The 15014-nt window shown below is 29.1% G+C and overlaps 1 protein-coding gene across 1 annotated transcript; it reads right to left on the reverse strand.

Annotated features, from left to right (window-relative positions):
* Window positions 1-857: 857 nt before the first annotated feature.
* On the reverse strand, window positions 858-6728 carry LOC103575084 (uncharacterized). Its single transcript, XM_053740125.1, has 8 exons — window positions 6594-6728; window positions 5727-6489; window positions 3716-3860; window positions 3501-3638; window positions 2453-2709; window positions 2166-2371; window positions 1455-1901; window positions 858-1366 (listed from the first exon to the last, which is right to left on the reverse strand). Exons 2-8 carry the CDS (start codon window positions 6459-6461, stop codon window positions 1021-1023), a joined length of 2274 nt encoding a protein of 757 aa, XP_053596100.1. The 5' UTR covers window positions 6462-6489; window positions 6594-6728; the 3' UTR covers window positions 858-1020.
* Window positions 6729-15014: the final 8286 nt, after the last annotated feature.

Here is a 15014-nt window from a genome sequence, read left to right on the forward strand (position 1 = left end):
AAAAGTATATCACTAATTCAAATAGTGGTATACTTTGCACTAGCAATAAGTGACTATTCACTACCAAATAGTGATTTTCACTAATTCGTTTTTAGAGAGTAGATCAAGTTTTATTTTTGACTCAGGTACATAAATAATTAACAGCATTAACGTCAACATTATCTATATCAATGTAGGAAATATAATTAATTGGAATGACGTAACTATTAAAAAAAATTTTTATCTAATCCCTGGCATTAACAAAAAAAAAACGATATTATCGATGATTAAATAAAAAAAATCCATTATATTTAGCGATAATAAATATCGACAAAGATAATGAAGTTATTTCCAATAATTAATTGACGTCAGATACATGTGTGCACGTCATTTTAAAGTTAAAAACAAAAGGTGTTAATAATTAATTAGATAAAAATCAATTATTAAATGATATTGACGTGATTTTTTTTGTTGCTATTTATTTGTTTATAAAGTGAATCATCAAATACTTGGCTTGAGTAAAAAAAAAATTCGTAATTTTTACAAAATTAAAGGAGTAATTTTAGTCCTCATTAACCGTTAAAATAAAAAAATTTTATTTTTATTTTTACAAAACGTTAATAGAAAAAAATTAAAATTGAAAAGAACTTAAATATTAAATCCATCAAATTCGTCATTTTCAATAGGATCTAATTGTAAAATAATAGCAATATTATTCAGTCGTTAATTGAAAAAAATTTTTTCACGGGACAAAATGGGCTTCCCTAAAAAATATTCCAAAAGCTACGGCATTGAATTCTTTGTACAATAAAGTAACTAATAAATAAAAAAAACTTAAAATTAAATATTAGAACAGGTTAATAAATTTAAGAAAAAAGTAATAGTGGAATTCTTTATTTATTATCAATCAATAATCAACATTATACTATAAAATCATATAAATATTGATAAATTCAAATGTTATTTAAATTATTAAGTAAAACGTATAGATAAAAACATCTTACATATATATTTAAGAATTTAAATATCATTTATTTAACATTATTGAAAAGAATTATGTCTTGCTCTCTGATAAGAAGGTTTGTATGAATTAATTTTATCTTGCGAAATTTCCTGTTGCAAGTATTTCGAATGATCCAGCCCGATAAGTTTAGGAGCCAAAAATCCTCCGTAGCCTCTAGCCCCGCGATGGAATATCCCAACACCAGTTAGCGCCGTATGACCCGTTATACCAGCTGGACGAGCATCAATAAAGGGAATAACTATTTGTCCAGAAGTTTTTGTGAAATCACCTACTTGGAATTTAATCAATTGATTAGGTTTTGACATTACTTCATTTTTCAAATTTTTCAAGGGGTCATCGCAGTTTGATAGATTTATTTCCGATCTAAAATTAAAATAATAATAATAATAATAATAATAACAACAAAATAATAATATTTGAAGTTAAATAAATAATTGAAAAATTAACGAACCTAATTTTATAATATTCTTTGTTATTAAAGGACATCCGAAGAGGATTTATCCATTCATTAGAGTTTTCGTTTGCGACTAACTCACCGGTGAAATAGTCGAATTTTGTTGGATAGACCTCGATAGTTATTGCCTCAGATGATCTTATATGACTAAATTTAACACCAGTGACGACGTAACCTCTGTCAACTATTACATCGTCTAACCAAATAGTTCTGTCATTGTAATTCAAAAAGGTGTAATCAGTCTTAAGAACCAGAGGGACTTCGTCGTCTTTTGTCAGCTTGACAAATGATCCCTCGGGAGTATTTTTTCTGTATTCTAAGTCATCTAGTTTAACCCATCGTAGAGTGCTACGGTTCACTCTACCTTCTGATAAAAGTTTACCCTCTTGAATTTGTATGTGCATCATGTTATCTTTTTTTTGGAAACGAACGTTTGTAACGACCCTGAAAAATATAATTTGTATTTCAATTTTTTAAAATAAAACTACGGGACTGAATTCAGATATTATTGATAATTGTTGATTGTTTATTTAATGATAATAATCTGTACCATTGAATAAGCTTTAAATATATTTTGAAAAATTATAAACGACATCAATAACTATATTAAAATTCTTGATGAATTTCAATACTGAGTTTTCATTTAAATTTATTATTTAAAAATTGTTTCAATTTAAAACAATAATAACAGTAATTAAAAATTCTTACATATTGTTTTTGACATCAGAAAACTGCGGTATAAAACTAATAGCCCGTGTTGCAACAGATTCAGCACCTTCTTCAGAACATTGACAGATACAACTAGAGCAGGGCATCTGAGTAAACGTGTTGATGTAAGTACCATCGCATTCTTGTATCATGTCGTTATTAACACTCCTTTTAATCCATTTATAACGACTTTCCTTTTCAATGCGCTACAAATAAATAATTTATTTAGAAAAATAATAGTTATTGGTTACAATTGAGTATGTCTGATGATAAAATTATAAACTTACCGCTTCACACAAGTGATTGTTATTGCTTGTTCGACAATTATGCAGTCTTCCATGACATTGGAATCGTGGACAGTAAGAAGGAGTTGTAGAGAACTTATCATGATCATTAATGTTAGACTTTTCACGATCAAAGTTGAGACACTCAAGTTGACGTTTAGTATCGATACTTCCACATGAATCTGAACACTTGTTATCCAACTGAGCGACGTTCATATAATAACTTCCAAACAAAAGCGTCATTTCGAAACTGGTCTCGTCTTTAATAGAATATATATTTGAATAATTATTAATCTGATAGAAAACGTGTACTTTAATAATTAATAAAATAACAAAGTTGATTAAATAAATATAAGGGATATAACACTAGGAGAATTTAGTGAACTATAATTTTGAAATAAACCGCCGATTTTTAAATTTCTTTTGTTAACTCTCTCAGTTTGGATGAGACTTTACTTATTATTTTATTTATTGAGAGACCGTTTGGTGTAAAGTAGACTGCTTTTATTCAAACGATAAATCTAAATATATTTAAAGATTTTAAATATTTATAAATAAAAATATTACTGGCGTCTGTTTTGGTCCGTGATGAGGATTATTGTAAATATGAACACGAGGAAGTTAATTTTTATTATAAATAAATAAAATGACTAGGTCATCATTTTGCTGGTAATTAGTTTTTTTTATTTACCGGTCTATTGACTTATCCTTTAACATAAATCCTATAGCCTTTTATAAAACTTTTTTTTTCATTTCACTTTCATCCCACTTTCTCTCTCTCTCTCTCTTTTCCCAATCGGTGTTTGATTGTTTTTTCGATACTGACAGCTCCCATTTTCTTTTTTTTATCATATACGCGAGCAAGTAAATGAAATTTATTCAAGATAAAATAATAAAACTGTAACCGTAGATGGTACAATAAGTTTTACTTTGGCTACCCTTGGGTTTTTGTCACTTGCTTTCTACTGACAATTATTGTTATAAAACTTTATGTTCAATTAATTCATGTATGTTGTTAAAACAATATTAATGTTTGTAACATTTTACTTACCTTTAATATGTCTAGCCGGATCACAACGCATTAATTCAGACGGTATAGATGCCAGGGCATTTTTCATAGCCGATAAATATCTACGTGATCTATCCATGAACATTTGAACAGCGACATCAGTTTCGTTTTTATAATACACTAATAATAAAGATATCGAAATTATTTAATTTGTTATTTTTCTCCTGATAAATTGAATGATTCAATCAGTAACTTACTTCTCTGTTCGAGTTCACTTTGCCTGTATGCAACAGTTATCATGAGGAATGCACGTAGTTCAGTAATCATAACCATATTGTATATTACTTTTAACTGGTCTTGGTATGTGGAAGTCAAGTCACATCGTTGTTGAAACGTAAGACTCTGAAAAAGTTAATTAACTGCTATTGATGATGTCATAAATTTATTTAAAAGAAAGAAATCATTTAGTTGAGGGGCCGAGCCTACAGATGATTTTTATATATTAAGAAATCATCTATATTATTAAGAGAATAAGGAAAATTTTCCTCCAGCCTGATTAAGAAAAATGATTTACTTTATGCTAAGTTTATATATACATATATATATATATATTAGTCTATTCAAATTGTTTTAAATCATTTCAAATTGTTTTGAATCATTTCAAATAATTTTTCTTAATCAATCATATCTCTATGATAAACCCGGGTCGAAAAATTTGATCTGATTTTAGTCTAACAAAACTGTATTTGGATTAATTGATCTGTATTTGAACTAGTTGATCTGTTTTTAAATTTTTATGAAAATTCAAAGTTGTTTTTGATCTAACGACTTCTATTTGTGCTTTTTCATAGTTTCAGATGTTTTTATGCATTAGTTAGTTCAATCCTTGGTTAAAAATACTGATTGAAAAGAATTAAGAAGCGGTCACTCCATGCAAATTATATATTAGGGTGGTTGTTAAAAATTAAATTTTCTCAGGCGCCCTATAAAAAACTTCTTTGTAATGAAAAAAAAATATGGGAGGAATTAAGTTTTTTCGTTTTAAGTAAAAAGAACACGTGCCGAAGAACGATCAAAGTTCATTTTTCGATACAATCGCAGTTCTTTCTAAATATCTCCATGAAATATGCAGATTAAAGGAAAAATCTATAGGAACAATTTTGTAGGAAATTAAATTTTTGACAAAAAAGGTTATTTTCATTTTTTCTAAAAAATGTGTATTCATGAAAATATTTTGAAAAAACTTTTTTCAGATCTGATGAATTGAGCGTTTTAAGGATTAAAAATTTTGAAAATAACATTTTTCTAGGTATACAGAAACTGTAACAAGTATTAATAATTGATATGTTACGAGCTGCGAAGTTGTCTATATTTATGAAAAAACGTTATTTTTAACATTCGTTATCCTTAAAATGCCAAATTGAAAAGATCAAGAAAAGTTTTTTTAAAATATCTTCATGAATACACGTTTTATAAGAAAAATGAACATGACCTTTTTTGTCTATAATTTAATTTCCTACAGAATTGTTTCTATGGTTTTTTTCTTTAATCTGCGTACTTCATGAGATATTTTAAAAAATCCACGATTGTATCGAAAAATGAACTTTGATCGTCCTGCGGCACTTGTTCTTTTTACTTAAAACGAAAAAACTAAATTCCTCACGTATTTTTTCACTAAAAAGAAGCTTTTTATGGGGCGCCTGAGAAAATTTCAATGACCACCCTACTTTATATTTATATATACTTTCAAAAGAATTGAAATTATTAAAAAGAATTCGAATTTCATCATTTTTAATTCGTTTCAATCAATATTTTTAAACAGGGATGTCAGTTGGGTTATACAATTATCGAAATCAATAAGCTTGCGAATTAACGACAGAATGTGTCTTACTAAAGTTCAATGATAAAAATAAACATAATAACTGAGAGTAAATTGGTAAGGCTCAAATAAACAATTAAATTCAAATCAAATTCAATAAATTTGGTAGTAAAATTGGGAGAGGAAATGATGGTAACCGCCATTAGTGCGTTTATGAAATATCAACCCATATAATGTTATGGTAATAATTATCTGGAATTATGGGATAAACGCCCGTAATTTCTGGGAAAAGTTTCTATCTAGTAAATTATGACGGCAGACATTCTATAAACTAAACTTTATCGTTATCTTAAATAAACAAGATTAAATCATGATTTGTAACCAGAATCGTACTCAAGATGTTGAATAAAATTGACACAAAAAAAAAGAAATATTTAAAAATAACTTACATTTTTATCTCTAACAAAGTAAGTGAGAATGCTGTCGGTCACATCAGATGATCTTTGAGGTGTAAAAAGATTGCACATTTGATCAAGAGTATCTAGAGGATTCTCTACTTTCAATGACGTTATAGTTCTTCTTAAACTTTGAAATGATTCATAATTGAGAACCTCATCGTTGTTAAAATGACTTATAAGCTTCTTATATAATTCGTCTATTCTATTAGTATACTGGACCAAACTATCTATTGCCCTGTTTAATTTAAAATTATTATCAATTTTTTTAGCGGCTTTTTTCAATCGGCTTTTCAGCTCATCGTGAACAGTGAAAGCTAATATGTCAACTTGTCTTATGACAGTGTCGAAGTTAGTAATCAGTTTTGCTATTTGCTTATCCTGTTCAGATGCTTCTCTGCCATATGAATTGAAATCAACTGATACTCTTTGTGTGCTAAGCTCTAATTCCAACATATTCAAGTCAGATTCGGTGAACTCTGATTTTACGTCAACTTCTACTTGGAATTCCTCCTTAAGTTCGCTGTGGAATTTTTCATAATCACGTGAATGATCAGGTGCCATTTCTTGCTCTATAAACATATTTGCAACGTCACAAACTATACCAACGACATCACTTATTATTGAACCGATATCGAATATACTGGCGAAACTTAAACCCTGTACTTCATGCTGATTATTTATTATTAGTAATGATAATAATAAAAATGATAACTTGTTCATTTTCATTTTTTTAGTTTTTCAAGTTTGGTTCAACCTGTAGCAAATGATAATATTTAAATTGTTAAAAAAAAAAAAAAATAATAATAATAATAATAATAATAACAATAATAATTGATTATAATTATTAAATAGACGTACCTGAGAATGAAAATAAGAATGATAATACGTGGCGGAAACGTATTAACAGTGATTGGACACAACGACCAATGCGAGTTTATATATTTTAATAATTATTGAGTCCACTCAGCACACACTTAAACCACTTGTTAATCACTCACAGGATGATAAGCCATCAGTCAATATAAAAACTAATAATAATAATGATAGTAATAAGTCGACAACGTAGCAAACAAGTGCGTCATACAATTCACCTCCTGAAATATACAAATTCTTCTAATCATTTATTTTTCAATTCTTATATATATATATATATATTTATATATTAGGGTGCTTCGTTTCCGGCGAAAGTATTTTTTTGGTTGCTCATCAAGCAAAATATTGTTTTTTATGCTAAAACAAAAATTCCTGTCGAGTTTGAGCTCTTCATTCCAATCCTAAGTACTTTCCACTTGATTTCAAAGATTTCCCATTTAAAATACACGTAAATTAAATTAATTTTTTTTAATTTTCTAATACTCAGCTGCATTGTATGATATCGGCGCGGGTTTGGTCCCAAATTGTAGGGCATTTGGTGTTCTTCAAAAGTGCCCATAGTATCTTAGCTGTAATTCCAGCTGTTTCACTGATGTCCGCTGAGGAAGTCATTTTTCGTGTCAAATTGACCTTTATTGGCTTGCAGAACGTAAACCAATAAATACACACAAAAAATGAGTGTGGGAATTTTATAGAAAATTTTATTCCTTTCAAAAAAGCCCTTTGAGTCAAGTCACTAAAGTTCATAGTTTCTGAGTTATAGGAGCTTTAATAATTTAAAAAATATAATATTAAAAAAAAAAAAAATGACAATTGCTATTTAATTTTTTAAATTATTAAAGCTTCTATAACTCAGAAATTATGGACTTTAGCGACTTGGCTCATAGAGCTTTTTCTTTAAAAATAAAATTTCCTATAAAATTCCCCTTAACATTTTTGATGTGCATTCATTGGCTTACGTTCTTCAAGCCAATAAAGGTCAATTTGACACGAAAAATGACATCCACAGTGGACATCAGTGAAACAGCTAGAATTACAGCTAAGTTACTATCGGCACTTAAAGAACACCAAATGCCCTACAATTTGCGACCAAACTCGCGTCGATATCATAAAACGCAGCTAAGTATTAGAAAGTTAAAAAAAAAAAAATTAATTTACGTGTATTTTAAATGGGAAATCTTTGAAATCAAATGGAAAGTACTTGGGATTGGAATTAAGAGCTCAAACTCGGCAGGAATTTTTGTTTTAGCATAAAAAACAATATTTTGCTTGATGAGCAACAAAAAATAATGCTTTCGCTGGAAACGAAGCACCCTAATATATATATATATATTAGGGTGCTCCAAAAAAAATCGATATTTTTTTTTTCTTTCGGCTATTGTAAAAAAAGTTTCTATACATCGAAAAAAAAATCCTGTCAAAAGGATGATTTTATATTTCAATTTTAAAAAGTGGCGCTCGCTCTTCGAATTTTCCCATGCAAATAGCATGGGAATTTTATTTTTGTCATAAAAAATCTCATAACTTCAATTGACATTGAGGAAAAACATTTGAATCGTGGATATATTTGTAGGAAATTTTAAGCTCTACAAAATTGTTCATCAGCTTATAAGCTCTAAAATGTATGTTTGTGATCATGTTTTTAACACAATTTTCACATAAATTGATGCTAGAAAAAGTGAAAAATATAATAATAATATAATAAATATGTTAAAATAACAATTTTGATCGTAGCTGAGTTTTATTCAAAGTAAATTTAGTAAAAACTTTTATTACTTTATGTCTCACAAGCAGAAAATAATCATTTCCATGAAAAAGTATTTATTAAACATATTAATTAATCATTAAGTACAAAATTTATATTGATGTTTTTGAAACTATTCTGTAATAAATGAAATTCGTTACAAAGCTTTTGTTTGATACTTTTTATGAGAGAAGCAGTTTTGGTATAAATACTGTTTGAACGAGGGTTTTCAAAGTCATCAACTTTAAATATCTGTAACTTTTGAACCGTACGTTTTAGAGCTTATGAGCTCATGAACAATTTTGTAGAGCATAAAATTTCCTACGAATTTATCCACGGTTCGAATTATTTCCTCAACGACAATTGAAGTTATGAGATTTTTTATAATAAAAGCAAAATTCCCATGCTATTAGCATGGAATATTCGAAGAGCGAGCGCCACTTTTAAAATTGAAATAAAAAACATCCTTTTGACGAGATTTTTTTTTCGATGTATAGAAACTTTTTTTACAACAGCCGAAAGAAAAAAAAATATCGATTTTTTTCGGAGCACCCTAATGTATATATATATATTAGACTGCTTAAAAAAAAACAACTATTTTTTTTTCTTCATTATATCGAAAATATTGTTGGAAATGACGAAAAAAAATCGGTCTGTCGGTTGACCCTGCGGGCCAGCCCCAAAACTTCCCGCTGTTTTCGACCTCAAAGAGCTCGAAAACATTAGTGTAGATATATTTTCGAGCTCGAAAATGCTATAACATGCAATTTTTTTTTTATGATCTTTTCAAGCTCTAACAAGTTACCTGTTATGCTGAAGTTTGAAAATTTAAGAATCGAAAATCATCAATGAAGCGGTTTTTAAAATTTAGTTCATAATTTTGTTCAGTAAAATAAGTGTATTGAGGCAGAAATCAATGTCGGGGATCAAAATCAAGATTTAAATAAATTTTGACTCATGTAAGAAACAATAAAATATGAAATATCCGATAAAAATATTAAAAACTACGTTTTATCGATTTTTTTGTTGATAATATGATTTAAACTAAAAACCAAGTTCGATGACATTATATGATCGAAAGAAACCATAAAAAAGATGAGTTGGTATGATATCAGGCACATTTTAGTACGTTATATTCTGATTTATCCGGAAAAAATAACATAAAATGTTATTTTTTTAACTTTTCAACGCCGATATCTTTTGAACTAATCAATCGATTTTGATAGTTGACGTGGCAATTGGCGCGTTTTATTGAGTTCTAGAGCTGATTAAAATTTGAAATCGATCGTATAAGTCGTTTTTGAGAAATCAATAAAAAACTAAAAAAAAAATTTTTTTTTTTTTCGTAATTCGCCAATATTTTCGAGTCTATTCGATCAAATAATCTGAAATTTTCAGGAAAGTTGAAGGCCAACAAGCTCTTTCGATTGCTACCTCAACCATCCAAATCGATTCATTAGTTCAAAAGTTACAAAGAGTTTACATACACACACACACACACACACACTCGGACATCATTCTGAAAATAGTCAGAATAGCTTCCTAGGACCTCAAAACGTCGACATCTGATGAAAACACGATTTTCGAAAATCGGGGTGAAAACAATAACTTCCCGAAATTTTTGAAAATCGTCGATTTTCTTAGCGGGAAGTTAAAAAATACTGTGAAAGTTTGAGCTCTTAATATTAATATTAACAACTGCCGCATCGCAATTTTCTATTTACCATTTAAATGGGATAATTTATTTTTTAAGCTTTGGAATTTTGTAGCTCATGGTGGGACCAATACTTTTAAATGTTCAAGACATGTCCTAATGGCAAATTTGACTCTCTACAAGAAAGGTCTCTTATAATTTTTCGATATTTTTATTTCTTCAAAAGTTAAAGTTAGATTGATGATAAATTTTTACATTTTTTAAATTTTTTGACGCAACCATCAAATTTATGGAAAAATTTTATAGGACATTTTTCGTAGAGCATTTTATTTCCTATAACTTATCTTAATGAAAATTTTCGAAATTTCTCACAAGTCGTAAGTTATTTCCAATTAACTGAAAATTTTCTTAAATAATCTAAATTTTGTTGCTTAAAATCAATTATATTATTCGAATTATTAGAATTTAAGTCAAAAATTTGTGTCCTATTATAATTCAATTAATTTTAATTGTTAAATTAAAAGATTTTCATGATACCAACTAATACCAGCATCGAAATTCGAAGTTTTAGTATCTCTACAGCCCGTCAAATTAAGCTAATTTCAGGCCAATGCTGCAAACAACTGCTAGCGAGTTCGTAATTCAAAAATCCCTTCACAACGGACAGAAACATGCGTGTATCTTCCCATGGGAATCCCATGGGAAGAAACACAATTGTTTCTGCCCTGTGCTAGATATATTTAATGTTCATTTGCAGCCTTATTAATCTCATTTGTTCACTTGTCACTTCAGTTTACTCATTTCATTTTTTAAGTGACAGTTTTAATTAACCAAATAAAATTACTAAAAAATAAGTTAAAATAATGTTTTTGTATTATTTACTATTTAATAAGTGACTGTAAATCACATATTTCTCATTCTTTAACAGTTCTCCGCATCATCGGCTTGAAATTAACTTGTTTCTTACTGGCTGCTGACACTGAATCTTCAAGTTCGGATGCAGGTAATCATGAAAAATATAGTGTGTGACTCAGGATAAAACACGATTTCAGACTAGGGTGAGGTTGGCAGCCCGAGCCACAGGCGAGAGCTGACATCACCCGCAGTCTGAAATTGTCTTGTTTCATCCCTTGTCACACAATATACTATTTATTACAGTTGGGAAATTTTTTTCTATATTCACTTATAACTAGCAATTAAGTTGAGAATAATTCCTTACAAGTATACGTCACTCACAGTAACTAAATGCTTAACAATGCGAAGATATTACACGCCGAGAATTTTACGGTATTTTTTACATCAAAAATTTATAGAAATATTACTATATCATAGTAGCATGAGGACAGTATGGAATTATTGAACAAATTTCCGATAACGTAGAAATTTTAAAAATACATCGAACAGAATATTCTACCCGCTGCATGAAAGTATTTGCGGATTACGAATTTGGTAGAAGTTATTTGCAGCATCGGCTTGAAATTAGCTTGTTTCGGCTGACTGTAGTGATACTGAAACTTTCAGTTTCGATGTAGGTATCATGAAAAAAAATTTTTTCAATTTTAATAAACAGGATCTTATAGAAAATTTAGGATCTTAAAAACATTAATGTTAATATATATCCGAGCTCTTTCAGCTCGACAATGCCTTTGAATGCTTTTGATGGTATTTTTGAGCTCGATAAAAGTTATGTTTCATATTAATTTCCGATGCTGTACGTTTGTATGTGTCTGTGTATTTATATATGCATCATTCATGTAGATATGAGCACATGCGTCATAGGTTACTTTTAAAGGGAGAAGGGAGATCTGTTAACTTGGAAATTCCAAGAAGTTTTCGCTACTGTGCAGGCTAACTTTCTGAGTTAATAGAATTTGACTGTATATTTATTCACAGACGTCTTTAGATGTATTTTGATAAGTAAATTTTTTCAATTGACGTCAAATCTACTAATTACTTTTTTACTGTAATCTTACTTTAACGTTCGTTTATTAATGACTTTAATTATTTTTATTTCTTATATTACACTGAGAAAAAAAAGTACTACAAAATATTTATTTTATTATTTTTAATTATTAATTTCTTGAGAAAAAAGCATCAAATTTATTTTTGTTATTATATGAATTTGATATTATACTACGAGTAAACAAAAGAATAGCTTTACTTGAATTGAATAAAAATTATTTCCTTCAATTCTACGAATTCTTGAGACAAAATAATATATTCTTGAAAATTATCAAGCATATATGTTCTTATATCAAGTAAATATTCTCATTAAAAGTATTTTTTTTCTCAGTGTATCATCTAAAAACGTTAACTTAACGATTTAAATGTATTTATTAGGATAAATCGAATATTTCAAATTTTTTTTTTTAACTTCCCGCTATGAAAATTGAAAACTTAAAAAAAAAGGGAAGTTATTGGTTTCGGTCCGATTTTCAAAAACGAAGTTTTTAGCGGATCTTGACATTCTGAGGTCCTGGGAAACTATTCTGACTATTTTCAAGATGATGTCTGAGTGTATGTATGTGTGTACATATACTTAACGAAAATTTATATTGACTCAGGAAATATTTTCTTGACTCAAGAATTTATTTCTAAAGAGAGCCAATTATCTTACTTCAAGAAATTATTGTCTTGATTTACCCTGATAGCCAAGTTGGTGAGAAACTGACAAGAAACTTGCAGCCGCAATTGGACACCAAGTTGGCCGCCAACAGTTGGTACCTCCAAAAGTTGATAGACATTTTCTGAGAAAGTTGGTGGCAAAAGTTGTAAATCCGAAAAGTTGACGGTCACTTTCTGAGAAAATTGGTGGCAAAAGTTGCTTGCAAAAGTTGGCAATCATAAGTTGACGGTAAGTTTCCTTTCAATTGTCTCAGAAACCTGCATTCCAGTTGCGGCTCCATACTGGCGCCAACTTTCTGAGAAAGTTGGCGGTAACTTGTAGCCAAAAGTTGCAAAAGCTGAAGTTGTCGATAACTTGTCGTCAAGTTGGTCGGAAACTAATGAATGACCAACTTTTTCACGATCAACTCGTGTTATCAGGGTAGATTTTCTTGACTCTAAAGATTTTATGTCTTCGATGGATAACTTCCATTTTTTGATCCGAAACTATATTATCTTCATTCGATACTATCGGATTCTTTAAGACCAGTTGTCTTCGACTAAAAATGTCGTATTTTCCCTGATAGCCAAGTTGGTGACAATGTACTGCCGTAATCTGTCGCTAAGTTGGCCGCAAAAGTTGGCATCTCCATGAGTTGATGGCAACTTTCTGAGAAAGTTGCCGACAATTTTCAGCTTTTGTAACTGTTGACTACAAGTTTCTCAGAAAGTTGTTAGTTTTTTTTGGTTCCTTTTTGGCTATCGTCCCTATTGGGCCACGTGCCACTCGGTCTGTTAGTTCCAAAGATATCGGCGATGAAATATTTAAAAAATAACAACTGTTCTCGATTCTCTAGAATAACTCATTATATAATTTATTAAATGTACCTGAAATTGAACCGAGTCTACACCTGATTTAGAAGTCTACTTTGAAATAATTCAAACACGATCCAAAACAATTCAAACTTGCTAAAATTGACTATATATAGGTATACACTCTAGCATGGATTAAATCATTCAAAATTAGATTTCTGAATCAGGGTACCACATTATAGTCTTTTTCGATTACTACAGATTTTATTACAATCGTTTCATTAGTTTGAGTAATATTATCGAAAAAATATTTTAAAAAATTACTGTTTTCTTACACTTTTCTCAGATATTTTATATATAAACGCTCTGATCTGATTCAAAACTCATTTAACTTTTGTTGGAGCTTGAAGAACTCATAAATACGAATGGATTAAAAGATATTGTCGAGCTCTTCGAGCTGGAATATGTATTTTGAAAAAAGTGTTTTCAGATTTTTTAAAAAAAATTTTTTTTCAAACCTCCCGCTGTCAAAATTATACATTTTCAGGGAAGTACGGTTTCTGTGGCGCCGTCAAATAACCGCGAATTCTCGTAGAACTTGACGAAATAAGATTTATTTTTAAATAGCTATAACTTTTTCAAAAATGGACAAATTCAGACTTTTTTTTCAAAATTTTCATCGTTAAATGTAGTTTTCCGAAAAAAATACAAAAAAATTAAGATATTAGAATCTATGAAATTTTCCACTTTTTTAAAAAAATCAAATTTTTCCCAAATTCCATTTTTTTCGAAAACTAAGCAAGATATCGAAAAGTTTTATTCTTTAAAAAATCTTATTTTGTTAAGTTCTATACGAATTGGCGGTCATTTAGCGGCGCCACGGAAACCGTAGAATCCCCGATTTTCAAAAAAAAAAAAAAATAAATAAAGAAGGAACTTATTGGTCTCAAATTAACTTTCGGAACTTAGCAAACGTTTCGGGGTTCTTTAGTTTTTTTTTCGTATCTTTTACTGTTATTAAGATTATTTTTAAGACCAAAAAATAATAAACTACAAGAGTAATAAGAAAAAATCGGTCTGTCGGTTGACCCTGCGGGCCAGCCCCAAAACTTCCCGCTGTTTTCGACCTCAAAGAGCTCGAAAACATTAGTGTAGATATATTTTCGAGCTCTTCGAGCTCGAAAATGCTATCACACGCAATTGTTTTTTTATGATTTTTTCAAGCTCTAACAAGTTACCTGTTATGCTGAAGTTTGAAAATTTAAGAATCGAAAATCATCAATGAAGCGGTTTTTAAAATTTAGTTCATAATTTTGTTCAGTAAAATAAGTGTATTGAGGCAGAAATCAATGTCGGGGATCAAAATCAAGATTTAAATAAATTTTGACTCATGTAAGAAATAAGAAAATATGAAATACCCGATAAAAATATTAAAAACTACGTTTTATCGATTTTTTTGTTGATAATATGATTTAAACTAAAAACCAAGTTCGATGACATTATATGATCGAAAGAAACCATAAAAAAGATGAGTTGGTATGATATCAGGCACATTTTAGTACGTTATATTCTGATTTATCCGGAAAAAATA

This window comes from Microplitis demolitor, chromosome 6 (assembly GCF_026212275.2).
Source record: "Microplitis demolitor isolate Queensland-Clemson2020A chromosome 6, iyMicDemo2.1a, whole genome shotgun sequence".
Lineage (NCBI taxonomy): Eukaryota > Metazoa > Arthropoda > Insecta > Hymenoptera > Braconidae > Microplitis > Microplitis demolitor.